The sequence below is a fragment of the Quercus lobata genome, chromosome 2 (assembly GCF_001633185.2).
Source record: "Quercus lobata isolate SW786 chromosome 2, ValleyOak3.0 Primary Assembly, whole genome shotgun sequence".
NCBI lineage: Eukaryota > Viridiplantae > Streptophyta > Magnoliopsida > Fagales > Fagaceae > Quercus > Quercus lobata.
In genome coordinates this window covers 73519583-73544532 of record NC_044905.1, presented here as the reverse complement: position 1 = coordinate 73544532, position 24950 = coordinate 73519583, and the positions used below count along the sequence as shown (strand labels likewise).

Genomic DNA, 24950 nt, shown 5'->3' with positions numbered 1-24950 from the left:
TTTCCTTTTTCCCCACTTTGATATGATAATCAATCTCATACTTATGTCTGAAAGATTTATTGTTCAGGATGAGTGGGGCAAATGTGGTTGAAAATGATCCAAATGTTTCATGTAATCTCACCCATAGTTTGTCTTTGTGTGCTCGACCGCGAATGTTTTGAACCGTTGTGGAACCCATGACCCACTGATCTTGATGCAAGTGACAATCCCCTCTGGTTATTGACCAAGTCAAATTAGTTGTGCTTAGTGCCGACCAGCACCACACTATGAACTGCCACCCTTAAAATGATTGGGTGCTGCGTACCATATTAAATTGGACAAGGCAAAGAAGTTTCAAATTTTTTGCCTCAAGGAAATCCCATGCCATATACACACAATACTCTCTTCTGAATTGTTAATCTGGTGCTGATGTTCTTGATGACTAGTAAAACCTTCTCGTGGGGTTCCTTCTGCTGTGATTATATAAGTTTTGTTATTTGCTTTCTCAATTTAGGACCATAGAGTCCGCCTAAAAATGTAATGTAAATCATGTGAGGCATTTTCAACAGTTCTCCTGCAGGTAAGAGACATGTCTAGTCATCCAATGACAATAACAAGAAGATAGAGTTAAGGTGAGTGAGACCCACCACTTGTTTCTCTTTCATTTGATTAAATATTATGGACCCCTTAGACACCACAAACACCCCTTTATTCAGTCACTGACTACATTCCAAGCCACCCTTTAAGTTATATTAGTTGTTATTAAGTCATTTTTCACCCATAAGATTAGTGCTTGTCTTGTGACCTTGATTCCAAGCACAGTCCTGAAAATTAGGGTCCATGAGGTGTGGCTATTATCATGATTTGTTGCGTATGTATATTTGGGGTCCTACACAATATTTGTAACCAGAAAATCAAAGTGATTAGTTTTGACCAAAATGACAATATAATATGTGCAAATCTAATTTTTTAGATCTCTTGTGAACTTTTTCTAGGGTGCTGTCTAGGGATCCTAGAGATAAGAGTATGAGAAAGGTGGGTGTGATTTTCTCTGGAGCAACCTTTTCTTGTCTGGAGTATTTGGTTAGAATATCATCCAATGAAGCTCCAATCATGTTGTTATGCGTGTGTTCCTCAGCCTTTGTTTAAGAATGTTTTAGGGTTTACCATCATTCAGGGGTTTTGAGTAGCGGGTTGAAGTGAAGAGTGTTTCATTATTAGGACAAAACTTAGTTATAATTTTTTAACTATTGTACCTTAAATTTTCCAATTAAATTAAACATGTATGCAGTGCAAGCATTATTATCTTCTCAAAGTACAATTAAATTCAACCATACGATGAATTGGGTAATGTAACTACGTAGTTGAATTTAATTAAGGAACCTAAATTACAACACCTAAGAAACTACATCGAGATTTTACCCATATTATTAAAACATAACATTTCTTGACTATGCCCTTCTTGAATAGAAAATAGCTTTACTTCGTACGGTACAGGGGCTACTAGGCAAGTTGGACCTTTGCTTCCCAATTTCCTGAAGAACTACATTAGCACGATATTTAACTGTTGAGTGGGGAATCAAAAAGCTCAAGACCTTTTAGGCCTTTTGTTAAAAGGTCTTTTGGTATTAAGCGTGGGTAAAAGCTTAAAAGGAGGTTCACTGTTTTAAAACATAATAAGTTAATAACTACTTTTCCTACCCAAAAAAAAAAAAAAAACTACTTCATATTTTCATTTGTTGAGATATACAGTTAGATAGTTTTTAAAATATTATTAGTTTTACTATAAAATTTTACTAATTTATATGACAATTATTGTGATTAATTTCATATTAATCATACATTATATAAATTTGTTAATTACTTTTTTGTGTTGCACTTACAAGTTGACACATCTTTTTCAAAAAGCAAAAAAAGTTAGACAAATCAATTATGAAAGATAGCACTAGCATCAAATGTGTTAAATGCTTAAACTTTAGCATTTAGCACAACTAACACAAAAATCACCACCATGAGATGTATCAAATGCCAAATAAATTTGACATGAGCTATAGTGATGTTCTAACAATAGAAGCGAATGATTAGATGTTGTATTAATATTTAGGTCTTTTTTATTCAACTTTTTCTCTCTTCTATACTAAAATATCTTTGGCTTTATCAAAAAATAAATAAATAAAATCTTAGGCTTCTCTCTCAATAGCCTTCACAAATAATAAAGAAAGAATATTAAAATAAAGTAGCTCAAGAATAGAAGATATGACATGGGATGTATTCTTAAGTAATGTGTTAAAATCGATAAAGTAACTTTTTTATATGTCATGTTCGTGTTGTATTGAGGTATGGATATTTCGCTAAACAACTCAACCCGAACCCGACCTATTTAATAATCATGTCATGACTCTTCAATCCTAACACGACTTGTTAATGAAGTGGGTTGACACGATACAACCCACTTGATAGGCTTAATAAATGGGTCATGTTGGATTGATACGAAATTACACAACCCATTTCAACCCACTTAATATTAAACAAATTATGTTGACACAAATTCAATCCATTTAATAATAAAATATTTAATACAAATTCATAACATCCTATTAAACATACAAGTATAAGTGTGGTGGTCACTTTACAAGTATAAATATTTGTGGAGTGTGGGGGGTAAGGGTCGGGATTCAAGTCTCCAGGAAGAAGTTTCACACACACATACACTTAGATTTAGCTAGAGTAGAATTTCTATCTTATATATTTTTTTAAAAAAAGTTAATAATAACATCAAATATTTAAAACACATCGTACAAAAGTTCAAAATAACATCAAAGTATTTAATAAATATTAAGTCTATAATGTAGTACTATCAGTCTAAATCTAAAAATAAGTTCTTTACATCTCAAAAAAAGTGCATACACTTCAACTTAAATTCAAAATAACATAGTTCAACAAAAATATAACATTCATCTAGAAATAAGTTCTTTGCATCTCAAAATAAATGCATCTACTTCAACCGAAATTCAAAATAAAATAATTCAACAAAAATATAACATCCACAAAACTCGTCAAATGCTAAGTTTCAAAAATATAACATTGTTTATGTTTCTTTTAATTTCTTTTTAATTTTCAAATATAGGTTGGATATAAAAGGTATTTAATAAATCTAGAATAAAATGAATATTTATTTGTTATATGAGTTAAATAGAATGTGTTAAATGGGTCATTTACTCATTTTAGGTTTATATGAATAAATTAACATGTCAATTGTTGGTCACTCGAGTTGACCTGCTATGACATATTTCTTTTCATGATGTTTTTGGATTGATTTGTTTATGACCCGAACCCGCTAAGGCCTAACCCTAACCCGCAAAAATCCGTGTTGTGTTCGTATCATGTTTGCGGTTCGTGTCAAACATTGACACCCCTAACATCCGAAGCTAATGATTTATATAATAAAATTATAGCAACTTCACCTGCTATATACTCTATACAATATATATGCTAGTAATTTGACATGCAACCATAAAATTGGAGTTGAATAGAGACAGAAAAGATATAGTCAAGTTCTACCATTACCACTAACAAAATCCAGCTGATACCATCTTTCCTCATGATTTTCATCAGGTTTAGTAGATGTAAGGTTCTGTTTGGTGTAAAAATGACACCTAAGATCTGCCCCCATCAAAATCCACAATGTTTATAATATTGGTGAAACGCGAAAGAATTGGTGTAGGAAATCTCAAAGCTTTAAGGTGATTGCTTGAATTAGGGACACAAAGTTGTCCTCGGTTCCATACATACCAGCTGGCTCTAGTCATTTGAGTTGAAAAAAAAAATTGTCTATTACATGTTAATGAATCTCCAAACGGCCGTCCAAAACAGTCAATACTAGTACACATGAAGTCCTCACAAGTGGTCCATACTCCATGCTCCATGGTTATCTTAAAATCTTGGATCTTAAAATCTAAAAAAGAGTACTTTACTTACAATTAACGCCATTATTATACTGTTTTTGAACGAATATTAACCATAATAGACCATGATTGATATACAATAAAAACAATATAAAAAATAGTTTTATGTAAAAATGATGGTATTAATTGTAATTTATTATCTCAGATATTCTGAAAAAGAGCGTTTTTTTATTTTATGTCTATAATGTTATTGAAAGTTAACTATCTAACGTAATTTATCCGAACTTGTTTTACACGGTTGTGATAAAGAGAGGTAGAAATATCTAAATTAATATTTATTAATATGTAATTTTTGATTAAAAAAAATAACATGATCAAATCAACGGCTATATGCATTCAAATCAAGTCCAAAATGACAACTTATCTAGTCCACAAAGTATGACGTGCTATTTGGGTTTAACGGTACACATCCATGACCATTAGCCACTATTGGCAAAGCTTACTTCTTAGTTCTTATACAAAAGTAAGTTGTAACTTCTTAACCCCTATATAAATTTATGTCTAATCTCCCGTGACCCCACCAACATCATTAAGTTCCCATGGTCCCAAAGTTAAAAAAAGAAAGCATAGTAAAAGCAATCTAAGATCTCTCTCTCTCTCTCTCTCTCTCTCTCTCTCTCACAAATTTAACATTTCAATATCTCTTTTTTCCCCCAATAGCCACCACCATAGAAACAAGCAAGCTCACTTTTTTTTATTCTCTCTTTTCTCTCTCTCTCTCACTCTTTTTCTAATGCCAAAAAGTTTAATCTTCTGGAAAAAAGAACAGAAAAGAGAAAAAAAAAAAATTGAAGAATGGAATGTCGATCTAAAACCCATTCACTCTTTAACTAATAATAAACAAAACTAAGCCACACCCCCCCCCCCCCCCCAAAAAAAAAAAAAAAAAAAAGTTTAGTAAAGAAAAGAAAAACAGAGATAGAAAGAAACAGAGTCACAGAGAAAAACAGAGAGACTGAAACAGAGTCACACACAGAGAGAGAAAGAGAGAGAGATGGGTGGGGTGACTTCGTCGATGGCGGCCAAGTTCGCCTTTTTCCCGCCGAACCCACCTTCGTATAAGCTTGTGAAAGACGAGTTGACTGGTCTTTTGCTTCTCAGTCCCTTTCCTCACCGTGAAAACGTTGAAGTTCTGAAATTGCCTACTCGGCGAGGCACTGAGATTGTTGCTATCTACATTAGGCACCCTATGGCTACTTCTACTCTGCTTTACTCTCATGGAAACGCCGCCGATCTGGGCCAGATGTACGAGCTCTTCATTGAATTGAGCATCCACCTTCGTGTCAATCTCATGGGGTACTCTCCAACTCTCAATTTTAGCTTCTCTTTTTTCCTGTGCAAGATTTGAGCTTCTTGCTGCTTTCTTCTCATTGATTTCTTGGTTTTGGCATCTGGGTATTTGAAATTTTGAGCTCTTTTGTGCTTTCCTCTTACTAATTTTTTGAGTTTTGGTAAATGGGTTTTTTAGTGGTCCTTGGGTTTTAGATGTAGGCTGATTTCGATTCTGTGTTTGTTTTTGGTTTGTAAGAAGTGGGGGGATTGGGAATTCTGTGTTTTAAGGTCGGGTTGTTGAAAAATAGCTGGAAATGAAGATTTGGTTGCTATACATGTAGTTCTAGTATGATTTAATTAGGCTTCTAGATTCAATTGGAGTGTAAGATTATATAATTTGTGTTGCTATTTCTTATATTTAGAATTGAATTTTATTTAGATGAGATTAGTTTTTGTGTGGAGGTTAGGTTCTTTGATCTGCCTGACTACCTTTTCCTTCATCTTAAGTAAACATGTGCCTTTCCCTTTGTGTACTTAAAAAAATACACCTAAGATAGTGGTAACTTTACCTTTTGCAATGCCGTTTGATCAATTGAAGTCTACTAGAATTGGGGAGTGGGTTCCGGCACTTTTTGATGATTTTAAAACTTACAACAAAAAAGGAAAAAAAGAAAAAAGAAAAGAAAAGAGAATACATAAATAGGTGTAGCTTTGTGACTGTTGTGGGGAATAACTTGATCTTTCTGTATTAGTTTACTACATGATTACTTACTCGTGCCTATGTTTACTGCGGATAGGCATCCCATGCTAAGTATCTGAGTACGGTATGGTTCACAAGTTTCAAGTGTGGGTGTCTTATTGGATGTGATTATGATATCCTTGTTGGGGAGTGAAAACTTTGTACCTTTTTTGTTGATGTAACTGCTGAACCAAGAGTGTATTCTTAGTTATGGACAAAGTGATGATCTGAGCATAAAAATGGCAGTTTTCTGATAGACATTGATATTTTTTGCAGGTATGATTATTCTGGGTATGGGCAATCATCTGGAAAGGTTTGTTGGAAATTTGGAATTTTTTTTGCTACAAAACTATCTATTTCTGTAAATTATGTGGCACTAGTGGTAGCAACTGAAGCACCATCTAAAGTAGATGTCTTTTCTGTGTGGCAGCCTAGTGAGCAGAATACATATGCAGATATTGAAGCTGCATATAAGTGTCTTGAAGAGAGCTATGGTACTAAGCAGGAGGATATCATCCTTTATGGGCAATCTGTTGGAAGTGGCCCCACTTTGGACCTTGCAGCTCGACTGCCTCAGTTAAGAGCAGTTGTTCTGCACAGTCCCATACTCTCTGGCTTAAGAGTTATGTATCCTGTAAAGCGTACATATTGGTTTGACATTTATAAGGTAATATTTGCTCATTTTACCTTGTATAATTATTTGGCTTAATTTATACATTTATGGTTTCTTTGATCTAATGGGATGCTGTTTTATGTTGTTTGTGTGCAGAATATTGACAAAATCCCACTGGTTAATTGTCCTGTTCTTATTATTCATGTAAGTATGCTACTCTAAATGTTTTCTGTTTTTATAACCAAACATACTATAAAATCACACCCGTAATGCGTAGATTTACGAGGCACTATTTCATAAATATGACCCAATTGATTCTTTATATGCTGCAGATTGTAATATAATTTGATATAGTGGAAGTTAACATCCTTTTTATATAGCTCAAAGATCTTTAATCTTTAAATTGATCATGTGATGAGGAATTTGCTCACTATGTTAATGTTTCTGGTTACATGTGTCATTCATCTTTAATCGTCTGTGCTTCTTAATACTTCTGCACCTGGCCATTTTCATAAAAAAAAATTTCCCCTGTAGTATATGTTCATTACGGGAAAACATGTTTGCCTTTGAATTGAGGAACTTCATATATTATTTTCTTTTTCTTCCTTCTGAATGTCTTATTGCATCTGTACAATCTTATTTATCACCAATTTTGCCTTTCATGTTGTCCCATGTCAGTTAGGTTCTAGACTAATTCTTTTCAATCAAGCCTGATATAACTAGCACTGCATTTGTCTTTTGGCCCATGGAGGGATTCAAACCCAACATCCAAACAAGAAGATTACTGTTGTGTTAGTAAGCACTAATTTCCAGTTTAGGAGGATAAGCAATTTAGACACTATATTAATTATGGTTCATAAAAGAAATACTGCTGCATCTGAAGCACCCTTCATCAGCCCAGTGAGTAAACTTAGGGATGAGTTGAGTTGCTTTTCTAAATTAGTGTTTGGATGGTTAACACATTTTCCAGGTTCCATTATTTCAGAGGATTTTATATTGATGTGTCCATTTTGACCTTTAGAGGGATCATAGAATAATTAATCAAAGAAGGAAAAGAATTGAGTGTAGACATTATAGAAAGAGAGTGCCTTCCAGTTTGCTTTTCTTCTATTTAGTTTCATGTCTCTTTCTTGGGGAAAAAAAGTGTGAGGAAATTCTGGGAATTGCACATTCAATTTAGTGACATCACATTAGTTATTTAGACATTCAAAAATAGAAAAATGCTAAAGCTACTACCAATTTTCCACAAGAGCTAACAACTGACATGGCAATGAATGTTTTTGGCGTTACATCAATAACATAATAAATTCCTAAATTGCTTAGTTGTTTGTTTAAAAGTTGGCACATCAGTTTGTAAGGACTATATAATAAAATTTGCAATAGTTGTAAGATCACTCTAAGGGATACATTATTAGTGGGTAGCAGGAGTGAACCCACATTCCTTAGCTCAAATCTTCCCTTCGCCCTCCGCCTGGTGCCAAACATATCAAAAAATATATATTTCTAATCCAATATTAATAGCTTTTTCTTCTGTAAAATCTTCTAAGGTTAATGAGCCATGGTCTTTCCTCTCTTAGGGCATTCATTTATAATTAAGCATTTATAATCACAAGTAGATTGTTTGCTTCCCACCAAGAGAGTTTTCTGAAATAAGTGAAAATGCTACCACATGCTGGTATAAATTAATTTTTTTGTAGTCTGACTCTTTTATATCCTTTTGTAGGGGACTTCAGATGAAGTTGTTGATTGCTCCCATGGTAAGCAACTCTGGGAACTGTGTAAAGAGAAGTATGAACCACTATGGCTTAAAGGGGGAAACCACTGTGATTTGGAGCTCTATCCTGAGTATATCAGGCATCTGAAGAAATTTATATCAACCGTTGAGAAGTCTCCTTCCCAAAGATACAGTTCCAGGAGAAGCACAGACCAGTTTGAGCAACCTCGTAAGAGTACTGATGTATTTGAAGTTTCTAGAAAGAGCACTGATCGGAGAGAGAAACCAAGGCAGAGCACTGACAGGCCTGAAAAACTGAAAAACCTGTCTAGTAATGTTGATAAGCTAGAAAAATTAAGAATCTCTTTTGACCATGTGGAAAGGTCTCGGAGAAGCGTGGATTGCCACGAGAAGTCTCGAAAAAGCATTGACCACCAGTTGGAAAGAGCACGGAAGAGTGTTGACCGGCTGGATAGAATACGAACTGGGTAATTTTTCTTATAACCAGTTGTAAAATTCATCAATGGGTTTGGTGTTGTGGGAAAATTATTTGGGTTTTTTTTTTTCCCTTCTTTTTTTGATCTTATTTTATGGTTTTCCAGCTGTGTAGTTTGGTTTATGGCAATTCTATAATAACTATGGTACGAAATGAGAAAGGGTATGGTGTTACAATGGGATTTCTCTTTCATTTTAGATTGTGACTCCATATTCTCTAATTTTTGGGTTTTCAGTCATTCTATATTTGACCCAGATTTTCCTCCAGTCAATTATACCCAACACTTAAAAGTAGGATCCCCTCTACTAATGTATTTTCTACCAATCGTGTAACTGTGGGGGAAGGGGGTTGGGGTTCTTGATTTGTAACTGCATGGGATCCAAGTAGAATGAGTTTCCCTCTGACTCCCCCTGCAAGATGAAGAATTGCAATATGAGTTTGGGGTCCATTAAAACCATGTGGTTGGAAGAAATTTCTAGTTAAGGCTCATATCTCAAGCATGTCTGGGAGCTCAAGTAGATTCATAGTGTACCCGCCCATATTAAGCATGAAACAGCTTTAATTCTTAAGCGCCATGAAATGTAAATGGGAAGTAATGACTCAACTCTCAAGGCCTGCAACTTGTGCTGCTAATAACTGATGATTTTAAGCTCAATTCATCTATGAGTTTCTTGGAATCACAAAAATATATGGTAAAATCGGTTAATTGTGAAATTCGGGTGTTTTCCCAGTTTTCCAATTGCAGGCTGCTTGGAGAAACTCCCACCCTTACCACTCGGCTGCCTGGTATGCCAAACATCTTGCGGTTCTATAGAACATCTGTTACATACTTGATTTAAGGAAGATGATGCAATTTGACTGTCAGATATAATCGAACTCAGGAAAGAATACCCTGAATTGGTTAATAAGATTCAGCTATTCTCCTAAAAGCTGGAGAGTTTACTCAAGAGTATAAGTTCATTTATAAGCTGGAAAGAATACCGTGTTTCATTGAGTTTGATGATTATTATCATTCTGCATGTCACATAATAAAGTTCGTCATCTGTAGCAGTACTAAAGAACATTTCAAAGTTTGTGTAAAGTGAAAAAAGAAAAAGAGTACGTAATAGGAACTTTCAAAACGTGTTAATTTCCATCCTACTTTTAATGGAAACAAGCCTGAAGCTCCCTGAAGTGCTGCCTCCCAACCCTAATCTCTTGTTGCCATAGTGTCATATATATTTTTGCTATTCCGAGTTTCACCTAGTTCTGCTGTTCTTGCGTGACACAACTGGAGAAAAGTCTGCTATAATTTTTGTGTGAAATATATTGTTTGTTGTATCCAAGGAACAGTTAACAGTATTGGGTAGAGCCATCTAACAGCTCAAATCTGGGTTTGCGCTCACTATGCTCAACTATGGCTGATGGTGGAAGACGACCGATGCAGATCTCATGCACTGTTGCAAAAAGTGGAAACAACTCTAGCCATCCACGGTGCCCTAAAACCTCATAAACCTCTCTAGCAGTCGAAACACCCTTCAGGAAAGAAGAAAACTAGATTAGCAGAAGAAAATTAGAGTATTCAGAATCCAAATAAAAGTATAAATACATTTGTTCTTTAGGATTTTTTTTTCTTCTTCTAATTTTTGGCTAGCTGTTTGATTTCTGATATTTATACACTTGTTGTTGGTCATAAAATACATTCTGCACTTTGTAAATTTGTATTTACCATTTAACATGACTGCATTTATGAACTCCAGAAACTAAAATGTTATGAATATGATAATTGATATGGAAATTAGGATTTTTTATTTCTATAAGTTTTTAAGGTACAGGAACAACAAGGCTGCTGGTGTGTGTAAAATAATGTTGCAATTATTTAGTTCCAGTTTTTAAATCGGTACTCCTCTCTTTTATTTGATATTAGTTTTCTTTGCCCAGACAAATTCAGCGCTTTGTTATAGTTATAGTTTCAAATATAAACCTGTAACTTCTGGCCCTGCAGCATCTCTGCTTCAAGCTTGTCAAATGACCTGCGGACAAAAGATAGACTGGTGACAGGTGAATTTTTTTACATTTGTGACATGACAATTACACACCAGACAGTTAAGATTAACCTTTTCCCTCCATTCTTTGCAAAAGCCTCTGCAACTTTTCTGTTCCTTCCTCCCACTGCCATACATGAAATGGTTACAATAAAGAAATTTTTTTCTCTAAAAGGAATTAAAGGAAATTATCTGCTTCCTTACAGCATGTTGTAATCAGATCAGCTACACCACAGCTCTCAAAGAAGGTGGTATCCTTGACAGATGAAAACAACAACTTGGAAAACGCCTTCATCTCTCTCAAGCCAATTCTCATGATTGCAGCCTATGCATACATAAACAAGTAGAGCGCATTAGACACTAAGAAACTTCTAGCTAAGTTGAGTATTGTTTGCACTTACTTTTGTATTATTCCCCATCTCCAAGCCATCCACAAAACCTGTCCCATCAGTGAATTAATTCCTTCATTACTTATTAAATTTGTTTAAAGGAGAAGAAAAAGAGCTAAATTGTACTACTAACCTGCTGCTAAGGCCACAACGTTTTTCAGGGTCCCACATAGTTCAACTCCTTCCACATCTTGGACCTATTTGATAATGTCATATGAAAAATTACGAACAAAGCATGTCTTAGACAGTGATTTGATGTGCATCTAATCATAACCCACGTAAAAAATGGCAGTTTGACTTTTTGTGTTTCTGCCGTATTAAATCTTCCTATAAATCACTCTAAGACAATTCCTTTATTCAAGTCAAGGTTTTTGTGAATGATTTAGAATTATGGTACTTCATATTACTTGCTAAGTAATTTACAAAATTGATTTTTATCAACTGAATGTGTCTATTGCACTCACAGCTGTGACTAAGAAATAGGGAGTACTAAACAGTTGAACCCATTTCTCTGCAATTTCTCTGTTCTCTCTGTATCCAACTGTCGCTTCACTAAACTTCTCCGTGGCAATCTGCACATTAACCTCTAGTATTAGAAAATGAGCCAGCACTTGAATTGCCAAGAAGAATGATGGAAAATCCTATTAATTACCTCGTTAGCAATGTTGGCCCCCATTAGGACACAACAATTAATCCCTAATTGCTCAGAGATGAGAGAAGAGATCATGCATGGGCCTTCCATCTTGACCTCCATCCCTTTGATGAGGGAAATAGCCTGCACATCTCCATTTATTTTCCCAACAAGCTTCCTACATATTCCCTCCATAAATTGATGTGGGGTCACAAAAACCAACATGTTTGCATCCTTCACTGCATAATGGATAATACCCCCATCAGAACAATAAACCAGGTGATCACATGAGAACCATAGGGTAAATTATATTTTTCCTCCCTGAAATTTGGTGTAGGTACAATTTTGGTTCCTCATATTTGGTCCTTGAAATTTCAAAAAGAGAACAATTTGGCCTCTCCATCTATTTTTTAGTTAACAGGATTAATGGGACGCTGAAGCACCCCATTTTTTAGGGACCAAGTCAAACCAAGCACCTATTTTAGAAACCAAAATCAAACTGAGCTCATAGATGGAGGGATGAAATTATTTCCTTTTTGAAATTTCAGGAACCAAATCCAAACCTTTTAAATTTGAAGGACCAAAATTGAACATAACCCAAATTTCAGGGACCAAAAGTATAATCTACCATATGAATATTACAAGATAGACAGGACACTCGGCAAAAACAAGAAACTCATACCAGCATTTTCAAGGTCTGGGTCTGCAACAACATTTTTTCCAAGCTTAATACCAGGGAGATATTTCACATTTTCCTGTTAAAGAAACCAAGAGATTACCGTGTAGAAATATTGCAAAAACACAGATAATAATGAAGTGATGCAGGTTATAAAGTGTTTACATTGGTAGAGTTGATGACATCTGTGAGCTTCTCACCACTTGGTAATATTTCCTCAAAGACCCACATCCTCACTTCATCTGAATTTCATTAAAAAAAAAAAAAACTCAAATTGGGTTTTCATTGAGACATATTTTTGGTTGCTGACAAAGGTAGCAAAAGCAAAAGAAATCAAAATTCTTTATATAAAATTGTCCAATTCTATAGAAGCTCAATTCGAAACTATGTTAAATAACAAATATTTTGGTAATTGGCGTGGCTTTTAAAGCATTCTTCATCATTAGAAAACAAATGGAACGATAAGAAATGAGCAAGACATGAATAATAACAATGAATCAAATCTATATTTGCTAGCTTATATGTATGCATTACAACAACAACCAGGCCTTGGTGTCAAAATTTTAGGGTCGGCTATGAATTCTCAAAAGAATAGTCAGAGTCAACCACATGTATAACTTATATATAGTATATAAAAGTAAATAGTAAATACCATGGAAAGAGGAGAGCCTAAGGGTGTTGGAGGCAATGAGCTTGGAAGCCACACTGCCCCAGTTGCCACTACCAACAATGGTGACTTTGGATTCATAATTGGAGAAGTGGGCATTGTTTTGTGAGGCGGCGGCGGCGGCTTGTTCTTGTACTGGCTCCGCTTGTGGTGGTGGTGCTCCACCTTGGGCTTCAAATGCTGGAGCCATGAAGCGAGAGAGAGATGTGAATGTGAATGATGGGTTGTGTTGGAAACGAGAGGGAGAGAAACGGAGATGAAGACCAAGACTTGCTCTCGCAAGAGAGAATATAAGAGGAAGAGGGCGGCTCATTTGGGCGGAGATGCCATTGCCATGAACACAACTTTCGTCACAAACTATGCCTCGTGTATCACTGTTAACAATCTCTGGCGATCTCTTCTATGTTTTTTAATGTTTATGCAAATATGGTTGTGTGGATATGTGGCAAGTGAGGGGGGATCAGTTAGCAACCATAAAAAGACAGTTTTGTAGTTCAACATATAGTTTATGTGTTTTGCAAAATTTTGAGGCTATCAAATATCGATAGCAATGTTTTAATCCAATGTTTAAATTTTAAATTTTTATAATTCTCTAATTAAGCAGAGAAAATAAATTTATAAATTAAATAATAAATAATAAATAATATTCAATTGGCATAAAATTTGACATATATATTAAGAACATAAAAATATGTACTCAAATGGCTAAATTTTTAAAATATATAGTCATATTAATTTTTTTTAATAGGAGTTATAGCCTATAGGCATTAGTTACAACCAAGTTTGTAACCAAATTTTGTCATTTTTTTAAGTCAAAGTTTGGCTTTAAATGTTTAGAGCTTTGGGCTCCAATCAATAATGGTAAGACTTAAGTACAGTACTTAAGTACTCTTCTTTAAGTTTTCCTCTTAAAATTCTGTCATGTGGAATTTTTTCATGAAATAGAAATGTATTTTTTAATTAAGTAGCCACATGACAGAATTTTAAAAGGAGAACATAAGAACAACACTTAAAGTATTGTACCTAAGTTTTGTTCAATCAATAATAGGAAGATTACATTTGTCCTTATCATGTATGATACATATGGCTCACTTAAACCAACCAACCAAATGAATCATGTGCATTACATATGATAATACACGTGTCATCTTTCTATCGGTGATTATAGCCTCCAAACATATTTGTAGCAAAACCCCTTTTTCTTTTTTTTAATGTACAAAAATGTTTTCTACAAAGTATAAAAATATACATTAAAAGAGAGAAAAGTAAATATCCATTAGTTGTTCATACGTTGTATAAATTAATTAAAATAAAGACATGTAAATCAAATAAATAAAAAATCAGTAATGTTTGAAATTGAATAATAAAATTATCTTAAAATATATCATTGAAACCATCAAGTTTTTATTAGAATTGAATTTTATGTTAAATATATAAAATAACTTTAAATAAATAAATAATTTAAAAAAATTCTTGAAATATTTACTGACTATAATAATATTTTTAATGTATTTATATAGACAATAAATGAAAAGATATACTAGGACTGTGTAAAGATTGATTTTGAGTCATATGTTCCAAGCACAACTTATGATGTGACTCAAAATTGGTCAAGAAGCTTTATGTGTGTGTATATAGGCAAAGCTTAGAAAAAATTTAATTAGACTCTACAATTGAATCTAATTTTATGCCATGTGTCCTAAATTACTTATTTTTAAAAAGAGTTTTATTTTTTAATTTGGAATAAAATGTGGGGACCACATCATAAATATTCATCCAAATAAGTTATTGCGTACAAAAACTAAAGAGTTTAAAATTAATGAACTTAAAAAAATTAAAAAATTGACAATTTACATTTTTTTTCCTAATAATATTTTTACAAGACTTTTTAAAGAGTAAAAAAAAAAATATAAAAATGACTATCAATAATATTTAAATTATATTATGTATCTTAATGTATATTTAAATCACAAGCTAGTTTATATAATACATGCCCTTTCAATGTGGTATGAAGAAATGTTTGATGAGCATTATTTTCTTGCGTTTGATTTATGACATTTACATTAGGATGTTGTCAATAAAATAATATCTATTACTCTAAATGCATGTAATATCATAGTCATAACATGTGGATCTCACGAGTCTTACACATTATGTGAGTGTAATATTGGTTGCATCTTACAAAAAATTAAATACTTCTTAGCCACAAAGAAGCATCTAGTAACTTATTGACTATTTTTAAAAGAAACGAAATTGCAAGATACAATTTTGTTTCTAAATTATATTTAAAATTTCAATATCACCCATGAACTATCAATTATTTCAAATGGATTAATTTAGTTAAAAATAAAATAAATAAACCAAGTCAATATTATCCTTAGGACACGTTTAGTAGATTGTAACAGTAATTACATAGGAATAGGAATATATATTACAAAGAATACAAAATGTTGTAATGTAATGCTTAGAGCATATTTGGTAGACTGTAATAATTATTGTAATGTAATAGTTATTCCTATGGTTTAGCTATTCTTTATTTGGTTATGTTTTAATTAAAAGAAATAGTCATTCCTTATGAATAGCTATTCTTCAAAATGAGGAATAATTATTCATCTTTAAAAGGGTTGTATTAACTATTTCTTAGTAAATGCAATAATTTCAAAACTTAATATATTTCCAAATAAATAAACTTTCCATATACATCTAACAATTAAAAAATTAAAAAAATAACATATATCTCTCTTAAATTTAAAAAATAACAATTTTTAAGGAGATATAATTGTATGAGTAAGATATTTCCTAAAATAAATCTTAAGTTTTATTCTAATGTTATACCTCACAACCAAACTTTTGAATAGGTTTATTTATTACATTATAACACATTTTATTTTTAGTAATAAAGATTACAATTCATATCGTAATTTTCATTCAGCGTACCAAATGTACCCTAACTCTTCATTTGTTTGGTGACGACACAATAATAGAACCCTGAAGACAATGGAATGAAAGTATTTTAAATCAAACTTAAGATATATTTTTTGGAAATATCTTACTCATATAATTATATTTCTTAAAAAATATTATTTTTTAAATTTGAAAGAGATATTAGTTATTTTTTATGATTTTTTATTTTCATAATTGTTATGTGTATATGGAAAGTTTGTTTATTTAGAAATATATTAATTGTAGAAATTAATACACCTATTAAGAAATAGCTATTACATCCTTTTAGAGATGAATTAAAAATATAACCAAACTACTAAATAACTAAATTATAGGAATAACTATTATATTACAGTGTTTATTACAGTCTACCAAACATACATTTAATTTGTTGTAATCGTCAGTATAATTGCAACAATTGCATATGTGCTGGACATTGTTTGCACATTGTCATTATAAAGTTGGCAATATATTTTATTTAGGGTGCGTTTGGTTTGCTATGATGTGTCATTAGGGAGCATTTGGTTTATCATGATGTTACATTACACCGTAATATTACATTAATGTAATCTCAATATAAGAATACAACATTACATTGTTTAGAAAGGTGATGAGATTAAGGTATTGTGATATATTTTGTAATTTTAGATTATGGTAATGTTTAGAAAAAATAAAATAAACCAAAAATCATAATGTCAAATCTTCGTAATGTGCATCATATCAAGAGCACATCACAGCAAATCAAATGCCCCTAATGTGATGCACATTACGGTGAAGTGACATTAAGGTATTTGGTTCATTTTATTTTTTCTAACTTATTATAATCTAAGATTACAAAATATATCACCTTACCTTAATCTCATCACTTTCCTAAATAATGTAATGTTATATTTTTGTATTGAGATTACATTAATGTAACATTACAATAATGTAACATTACTGTGTAGTGTAATATTAAGTGAATCAAATGCCCTTAAGACACATGTTGGTCTCCCAAAATCAGGAAACTTCAAATAGTTTCTATGTTTTCGTCACACCTGATATCAAAATTCTATACATTTTAACATATTTATGTTTGATATAACTGGCCAAATAAAAATTATGGTTAAAATTTACTTTTCATCTCTGAAAAAAATAATTATCAGTTGGTCTAACTTTTTTATTTAAATTTTATAGATTTAAAAGGATTTCAATCTATGACTTCCACAATTCCACTCTATAATAATTGTTCTTATAATCAGGTTAAGACATCAATTATTTTTTAGCATAGACAAGTTCGAATTACAAATTTCTTATTCAATGATAAAAGATTTTACAAATTGAGTAAACTGAAATCCACATCCGTTAATCCATTGCAGATAGAATACTGCCGCAACACATTAAAAATCTAAGGTAACCTAGTCTAAATTCAATGATAAATAGTAAAAAAGAATAAATTCATAGCCTTAAAAAATTTCGGAACCAAGTTAGACTTTTAAAAATTTAGGAGAGAAATTTAAGCTTAAACCAAATTTGGGGGGGGGGCTGCCATTTTTCTTGAACTACAAAAAATCCAAACGAAAGGGGAAAGTAAGAAACGTGAAACCTCGAAAAATTGCCAACCTTGCTAGTGGTCCTAGTCTCCTAGAGCTAGAGTTCTCCATGCTCAGCAGCACACTTTAATTTTGGAAAAATCCTCTCAAGTTTCTACCAAACTCTAATTAGGGGGTTTGAAATTGCAATTCATGATCTGGCCAATTCACTATCATATGACAATTATCCAAACTAATTATATGACACTTAGTCTGGATGATGATTACATAACATATTGAACTCGACTAAATTGCAAACCAAGAATATGGTTTTTTTTTTTTTAATATAAGAAAACATAAATTCTGTGACTAAGCATTACACAGTTATTCCACAAGATGAGTTCATTAAACCACTTATCTTTCAATCTGAATATGTTCAACCAAAAAGAGAAGAACATAGTAATTGTTGGCCTTTTGGCTCGTTGAAAACCCACTAGTCTATTTTTCTTTGGCTTATTTTTAACCATAACAGATCTTTTATTTTTCTTGAGTTCTTTGGTCTGCTCTCTCCTTCATTATTCTTTTTCTTCTTCTCTCACATAATTTTTAGCTCTTACTTTTAGGTTTAAGGAAAGGCAATATATGGTTGTTATTGACTCTTCATGATTGGAAGTGCATTCATTTAAAAAATCGTTGCTATAATCTAATCTTGGGGGTTGTTTGACCAAAAGAGTTATTTGCACCAGCTACTACTCTGGTGGCATAAATCAACTTTTAAGGACAACACTTTGCGTAATTCTATAGTTTGTCAGTTTTTTTTTTTTTTTTTTTTTTTTTTTTTTTAAATTTATGTTCTTGCTAATTTTCTAGGGTTTATATTGTATAATCAAAACTTGTTTTTCATAGCTATTTTTCATCAATCTTAAAAATTGAGCTTTGTGTTTCGAAAATAAAGAGAAGAGAAGATTTATTTTAGTGTTTAAATTACTTCCATTTAGTAATTTATCATTATTATTTTATTGGGGAAAAAAGAGAGAATTTTAAGAATAATAGAAGAGCTCACAAGTTCCATCTTCTTTTTGTTTTTTCATCACAAGCCTATTAGATTTGAGGACTACACAGTTACTATTATGTATATTAAACATCGAATGGAAAATTCTATATGAAAATAATTGTCTATATAATCGTAATAGACCAAGCCTAAAAAAAAGCAAATCTACATTGTGGATTCAAATTTTGGTGCACAAAAACAAACCCAAGAACAAATGAATTTGGTCTATGCCACCAGTCGCCAGATCAGGTGGGTTGGGGAAAAGGCCATGGCTCGCTTATAAAGGGCCTGGGGATCAGCATTTCTTTTTTTGAAAATCACATTAGGTCTCTCAATCTATTTGTAATTTAGCCCAAAAGACACATATTTTAAGGTACACTTGTGCACAATTGCACGACTTAGATCCATGAAAGGATGTGTTTTTTCTTCTAAACGTGGCATCTTTTCACACTAGGCAACTGTAAAGCAAACTAAAACGTGGAAGACCCATTTCATCATATTAGCGACAACATAGATAATAGGGTATTAAAAAATGATCAAAGATGGTCCAAAGTAGATGTTTATGATAATTAAAAACCATATGATAATGCAAAAGTAATGCAAACCCGAATCTGCTGTGTGACTTTTGGAACATGGGCAAATAGAGATGTTTATGCATGCGCGGCCAACTATTGTGACCAAGAAAGAGTAGGACAATAGATCAATTTCATTCCTCTTGCTTTATTTCTCAACCAAAATCCATAATGGATCCCCTAAATAAGTATAAAAAGTACACCATTTTTTTCCTCTTTCGGCACTTGTCGGTCAAACTAGTAAAGCCTGAATAATACTAAACTATTTTAGTTAGAGGCTGGTGACCAAGGCTCTAGTTTGGTCAATTTTGAATGATGCAAAATTTGAATAATGAGATGAAGATAATAGTTTATGTCATGAAAATCAAGAGGCAAATTGAAAATGGATCCGTAGCATCCATTTCATCTTAGGCTGCAGAAATTTACTTTTGCATTACAAAAGATGAAAACGTATATTCTAACTAGCTCAGTACCCAAAAATCCAACATTTTCTCTAACTATCCGTCCTTATGCTGAACTTGCCGCTGAACTTATTATTCGGAAAGTGAAATATTAAAAAAACTTGAGCACAATTAGATGCGGACACGTGTTGTAAAACAGGACACTATGAACCTAAGTCCATAGCTGGCTGTGATTAGTTAGCACAGGAATTGGAAACAAGCAGGATCCATTGCTATATTCAACACTGCACCTCAGGTTTCACAAACCAAGGATTTCATGTACAAGTTCCATCATATTGAAAACTAGAATGAAAACTAACTGAAACTGCGAAAACAGGGAATATTTATCCATTACTTTACTCATGGTTGTGCTAAATGCTAATGAAGCTAAAGTTACCCCATGTCAAACCAACCCTCAAGCCAGTAATAAAAGATCAACAACACTAAAAGCCAAGTGACTCACTACAAGGAAGAACAGAACGCTCAGCAGAGAGAGACAGAAGGGCATGACTCAAGGGTCCAGCTTATTGTGCACAGGTCGCCTTCTGTGAGGTAGAGAATAGTCCTCGGACAACCACTGAGACACTGGCTCGTGCACATTTACATGTTTCCTTTCCAATTCCTGATGCTGATCCCACAACCCCCTTGCACCTGCAAACTAATCAATTTAGTGCTCGGCTTAAATGCATATACAACTGAAAAAACCAATGCCAATGCAGTAAATGCAATCTATTTATACCTGAGACGTGTGGTCTAATAGCAACTGTGTGGTATCTACTGAGAAAGAAGAGAAAGACGATCATCTTAAGAAGATATCCCACCTTCATATTAGACCTTCTCCATGCTCATCCCTCCCACCTCTATCTAAAATGCTATGCAAAACACTTCTAACTCTGCAACATGCAACTGGCTGCCCTTTATCAAGAGGATAAGAGTAGGAAAAGGACCCACTAATGAATAAAAATGAAGGAAAGATGGAAAAAAAAAACCATTTAAATAATGACAACATGCATCATACAAAAATCTAGCTAACACGAAAATCTAAAAAGAAGAATGTGTATAGGCTAACATGTTCAGGTTCTTTTTGTTCTTTCTACAAGTATAATACTCAAAAAGAATAAAGTCATGAGGATATATGACCACATGGTCCACAATCTCCAAATAAACTATAGCCGTTTACATTGTAGAAGATTGAAGACTAGGCTCACCCGGTCAACCAGCCAGTCAGCTAAGTGGCTCAATTGGCAACCTCAGAAATGGGAACAAAATGTTACTTACACATCTCCTGTGCATATCGCTTATGCGTACCTCTCATCCATATGAATGATTTTGAATTAAAGTAAATGACTAACAATGCATATCAGAGGTGTGCACAAAGATGTGTTTATAGAAGATCTGCAAATAACATGATTTGAAACCAATATCAGCAAATTGTTCAAAGCTGTAGCTATCATGTCTTAGAATTTATGCCTGAAGCTTTTCTTCGTACCTCTCATCTGTATAATTGTTTTGAATTAGAGTTAATGACTGACAATGCATATCAGAGGTGTGCACAAAGATGTGTTTAAAGAAGATCTGCAGAAAACACTATCTGAAACCAATGTCAGCAAATTGTTCAAAGCTGCAGCAATCATGTCTATCTTAGCATTTCTGACTGGAGCTTTTCTTCTTGGTGTCTCACTGTTATAACAGAACCATTTCAATGAAGTTGGCCAACTTTGTTCTTGCCTATCAACTGAATTTGCTTCCAGATTTGGACTTCCTTGGCAAGGCAGTTGTCATTTCAAAAGGCTTTGAAATATGCATTCCACACACACCATTCTATTTCATCAGATCAGTTTAATTATGCAAAGCATAAGATGGTTTCAAACGAGGGTTTCAAACATGAGCACAATTGCAAATAACTGAAAGGTTTACAATTTACATTTTTCTTAAGGAGTCAATTCCAGCAAAACATGCTCAGTACTCACATTCCAATCATCATAAATTGCATTCCTCTAATGACAGAAGCATTCGATCAGCATTATAACAAAAATACATACTTCTTCTGATTGAAAGAGGCACAACTAATAAAGGGATTCTTATTCTTTGAATTTGAATTTGTCTCTGAGAAAGCATCAATCATTGGTGTACAATAATGTATAACATTCAAAAATGTAAAATTCTCTTTATGCAGTTATATCTCAGAGAAAATGGAGAAAGAATCTAAATAAAATGAGCTTTCTGATTGACTTAAGTCATTTCAACTCAAAAATAAGGGCATATTACTCGCTTCAAAGCCAGAGTCTGCTACAACACCATTCCTACAAGAAAACTGGAAGGGACAGCTGGTTTGGCATTGGCAAGTAGTGATCAGCATGTTTCAGGGAGCTCTGTCAAAGGGCTGTGTATCATTGTAACAAACATCCCAGACAGCTTCCATGGCATCCTTTGCAGCTGCTTCTGAGCAGTAAGGGTTAGCAATCACTGATTTCATGACTCTTCTTCTCACACATTCCTTCAAATGTCAAAATGAAAACCCATAAATGAATTAATCACATAACAAAAAATGCCTAAATGACACTATAGCATAAAGAGTATTGCATTTGTTATGCAAATGGGCAAGAAATGAATTGGGCATAATTTAAGCTAGATGGTATATACACCTAGTTGACCATCGACCGACCATTATAAATGACTTGCAATTTTCTATGTAACATACACACATGAGCACCTGTGCACACAGGCACACACACCCGCCCACGCCCGCACATGCGCAGGGGGGGGGGGGTGGTGGAGGGGAGATTATGAGGAATGTAATATGATCCTCAACTGTATGCAGAGTAATCATTAAGGTCCATTACCCTTAAATAGGTAGGGAATGAAATTTTTTACTAACATATTAACAATAACATGAGGAATTCCTTCTTATCATCGAATGCAGCAGTAATTCAGGCTACTTTCAAATTAGCCTATGTCATTCTCCGAAGTAAAGTAGTTACATTATCATTGCTGAATTCTTCAGCTCACAGAATGGTTTCCTGATAAGAAAAAGATAACCTTAATAAAACTACTTTTATACTAGGGTGGGGACTGAAATTTAAGATTCCAGAACTCATTTTACAATTCTACCAAAGTCTCAGTCCTGTAAGCAAACATGCAATACAGATTTTAAGCTCTACCCAATATTTTAGTTAGTCTCCTAGCAGAACACAATCATGTACTCTAGAAGATATGATATCACTGTTGACTTTATGTAATGTAAGGGGAACTTGGCCATTTGTCATGAATCTTTGTGCTGTCACAGAGTATGTGAGCATCTCATATGGTTCAGATTTAGCATAATGCTGTCAGTAGCATTCTCATTCAAAAAGGAGCGGCATCCCTGTTATTTGTAATTGGTAACTGCAAAATCCAAGAGACTTAATTTTGCTGAATAGTCCCCATGTACATAAAAGTTTATGCTCTCTCTTTTTCAGTTACAAATTACAAACTGAATTTTTTGGTCTTTTGCAGACTTCCAAATTAAAAAAGACTGCTAATCAGTTGAAAAGAGACCACTCAATGCTATCAGATTGTAAAGACAGGATAAGAGTAAAGTAAAGTAAAGTGGGGGAAGCTCACTTGTTCATGGCCTCGTAGCTTCATATAACCCCGCAGAAATTCCCGCTTGTAGTGGCAATCACCACTTAGATGACCGGCCCGAATCTGTTTATCGACAATAGAAACACATTCTTTCATTGAAAGAAAAAACAACCTGAGGATTAAAAAAGTTCCACCACACTGGCACACACCTCACTGCAAGCATGGTGAGCACAGTTAGCCCAGTCCAAGTTTCTAGCACGGCAGTCATCATACGCGTGAATTAGCTCATGTATCACCACTTGGTCCACCTCGTCTTGAATGTTCATGTGATTACTACAAACCATAATCTAAAACACACACACACACACACACGTGCACAGAACCCCAACAAACCAAAAAAAAGAGAGAATTAGTCTATCGTAGACTTTCCCACCAATCATAGATAGATATATAACATTTATTCATACAATGTTCAAATATTCACTTCAGGCATGTACACACTGACTTTAACATAACATAATCATAACACAATGCCATTCTTGGACTAAACTCAATAAAAAAAAAAAAAACATTCAAAAAACAATACTATAACTTCATAAAATCCCCAACTACAAATTGAAGCAAAAATTTCAATTACAAAATTACTAAATTCCAATGTATAAATGCAAAAGCTCCAACTTTGATAATTACAAAAAACCAAAGAAAGACCAAATACAATTGAATAAATTATGAATACCCCTTCGCCGCGAACGTAACCGCCACTGATTTGCTTGTTACAACGGGCGGCCCTGATGAACTTGTCCCCAACTACACACCCAGATTTCTCCAAATGCTCCCTCAGAAACTTCACCATTGGAACTATCACCAAAAACAAAACAAAAAAAAAAAAAACAAAAAACCCACATGAAATGAAGTCATTTCTATCAATATTCCCTGTTTGGAAGCTCAGAATCAGTAGGAAAAGGAAATGAAATGGTGAAAGTTCCAAAAACCCTAAACCCTAATAAGTTTGTATTCAACAAAAAATAGAGAGGGTTTTTGAAAAATTACTTCGAAGACTTCTTTGGATCATGGATTGGCATTCCTCTATGGATCTACCGCCGTTGGAGGCGGAGGAGAAGGGTACGGATCCGGGTTCCGGGATGGGTTCCTCCATTTTTCCGTTTGATCTTTTTGGCAGAGGAGGTCTCTCTATCCCACACAAAGTGGTTTTTCGGGTCAACGGTCGGATCCGGCAGTCTAAAAAACCAATGGGTTGGGCCTATTACTATTATTTATTATTATCACTATCTCTTTCGTTAAAATAGGTGACAAAATTTCCAATTCATAGCATATATAAAAACAAATCCAACCCATATAGATCGGTTGGAATTGAGTTTAGTAGAAGGGTTACACTTATATTTTTCATGTCTTATAACTTTTGAACTTTTATAAATTATTTAAACATTTTTTTAATAAATTATTATAATTCACATAATATTCTTAATACTAAATTTCAAATTTTATTCTCAAAAAACCAAAAAAATTAAATTAAATTAGTTAAAATAATGATAATTATATGATGGGTTGGGTCATATGGGTTGAAAAACTATCGACCTAAACCCAACCCACCTGAGACTTAAAATAAAATTACAATCCGAGTTGGATGCATACCTTCTCTTACAGAATCTGAATTTGATAAAAATGCGGTATAAGACTCATGTT

At 33.4% G+C, this 24950-nt stretch overlaps 3 protein-coding genes across 5 annotated transcripts; 1 reads left to right on the top strand and 2 right to left on the bottom strand.

Annotated features, from left to right (window-relative positions):
* The first annotated feature begins 4568 nt into the window (after positions 1 to 4568).
* LOC115976541 (alpha/beta hydrolase domain-containing protein 17B) lies at positions 4569 to 8975 on the top strand. Its single transcript, XM_031097866.1, has 5 exons — positions 4569 to 5240; positions 6232 to 6268; positions 6386 to 6622; positions 6725 to 6772; positions 8292 to 8975. Exons 1-5 carry the CDS (start codon positions 4939 to 4941, stop codon positions 8772 to 8774), a joined length of 1107 nt encoding a protein of 368 aa, XP_030953726.1. The 5' UTR covers positions 4569 to 4938; the 3' UTR covers positions 8775 to 8975.
* An 852-nt stretch (positions 8976 to 9827) lies between these two features.
* On the bottom strand, positions 9828 to 13625 carry LOC115976540 (glycerol-3-phosphate dehydrogenase [NAD(+)]). Its single transcript, XM_031097865.1, has 11 exons — positions 13151 to 13625; positions 12664 to 12740; positions 12505 to 12577; positions 11844 to 12061; positions 11656 to 11763; positions 11325 to 11388; positions 11204 to 11241; positions 11007 to 11127; positions 10875 to 10929; positions 10742 to 10790; positions 9828 to 10293 (listed from the first exon to the last, which is right to left on the bottom strand). Exons 1-11 carry the CDS (start codon positions 13476 to 13478, stop codon positions 10111 to 10113), a joined length of 1314 nt encoding a protein of 437 aa, XP_030953725.1. The 5' UTR covers positions 13479 to 13625; the 3' UTR covers positions 9828 to 10110.
* A 6267-nt stretch (positions 13626 to 19892) lies between these two features.
* On the bottom strand, positions 19893 to 24502 carry LOC115976539 (mitochondrial inner membrane protease ATP23). 3 transcript variants are annotated; one of them, XR_004088329.1, is made up of 7 exons: positions 24297 to 24502; positions 23983 to 24104; positions 23456 to 23593; positions 23286 to 23369; positions 21172 to 22179; positions 20422 to 21077; positions 19893 to 20333 (listed from the first exon to the last, which is right to left on the bottom strand). XR_004088329.1 is itself a non-coding variant. In XM_031097864.1 (5 exons), the coding sequence occupies exons 1-5, from the start codon at positions 24400 to 24402 to the stop codon at positions 22045 to 22047; spliced, it is 585 nt and encodes a 194-aa protein (XP_030953724.1). In that variant the 5' UTR covers positions 24403 to 24502; the 3' UTR covers positions 19893 to 22044. The 3 variants fall into 3 exon arrangements, 1 of the variants encoding a protein (XP_030953724.1); XR_004088328.1 differs by having other exon boundaries at positions 20422 to 22179; XM_031097864.1 differs by having other exon boundaries at positions 19893 to 22179.
* Positions 24503 to 24950: the final 448 nt, after the last annotated feature.

Coding starts and splice junctions, on each gene's coding strand:
- LOC115976541 (XM_031097866.1), top strand. CDS start 4,939: ATGGGTGGGGTGACTTCGTCGATGGCGGCCAAGTTCGCCTTTTTCCCG. Junction 5,241..6,231: donor CTTCGTGTCAATCTCATGGG/GTACTCTCCAAC, acceptor TATTTTTTGCAG/GTATGATTATTCTGGGTATG. Junction 6,269..6,385: donor ATGGGCAATCATCTGGAAAG/GTTTGTTGGAAA, acceptor TCTGTGTGGCAG/CCTAGTGAGCAGAATACATA.
- LOC115976540 (XM_031097865.1), bottom strand. CDS start 13,478: ATGAGCCGCCCTCTTCCTCTTATATTCTCTCTTGCGAGAGCAAGTCTT. Junction 11,764..11,843: donor GGGCCAACATTGCTAACGAG/GTAATTAATAGG, acceptor GTTAATGTGCAG/ATTGCCACGGAGAAGTTTAG. Junction 10,930..11,006: donor TGATCTGATTACAACATGCT/GTAAGGAAGCAG, acceptor CATGTATGGCAG/TGGGAGGAAGGAACAGAAAA.
- LOC115976539 (XM_031097864.1), bottom strand. CDS start 24,402: ATGGAGGAACCCATCCCGGAACCCGGATCCGTACCCTTCTCCTCCGCC. Junction 23,594..23,982: donor GTTACGTTCGCGGCGAAGGG/GTATTCATAATT, acceptor TGTGTGTTTTAG/ATTATGGTTTGTAGTAATCA. Junction 23,370..23,455: donor CTCACCATGCTTGCAGTGAG/GTGTGTGCCAGT, acceptor GTCGATAAACAG/ATTCGGGCCGGTCATCTAAG.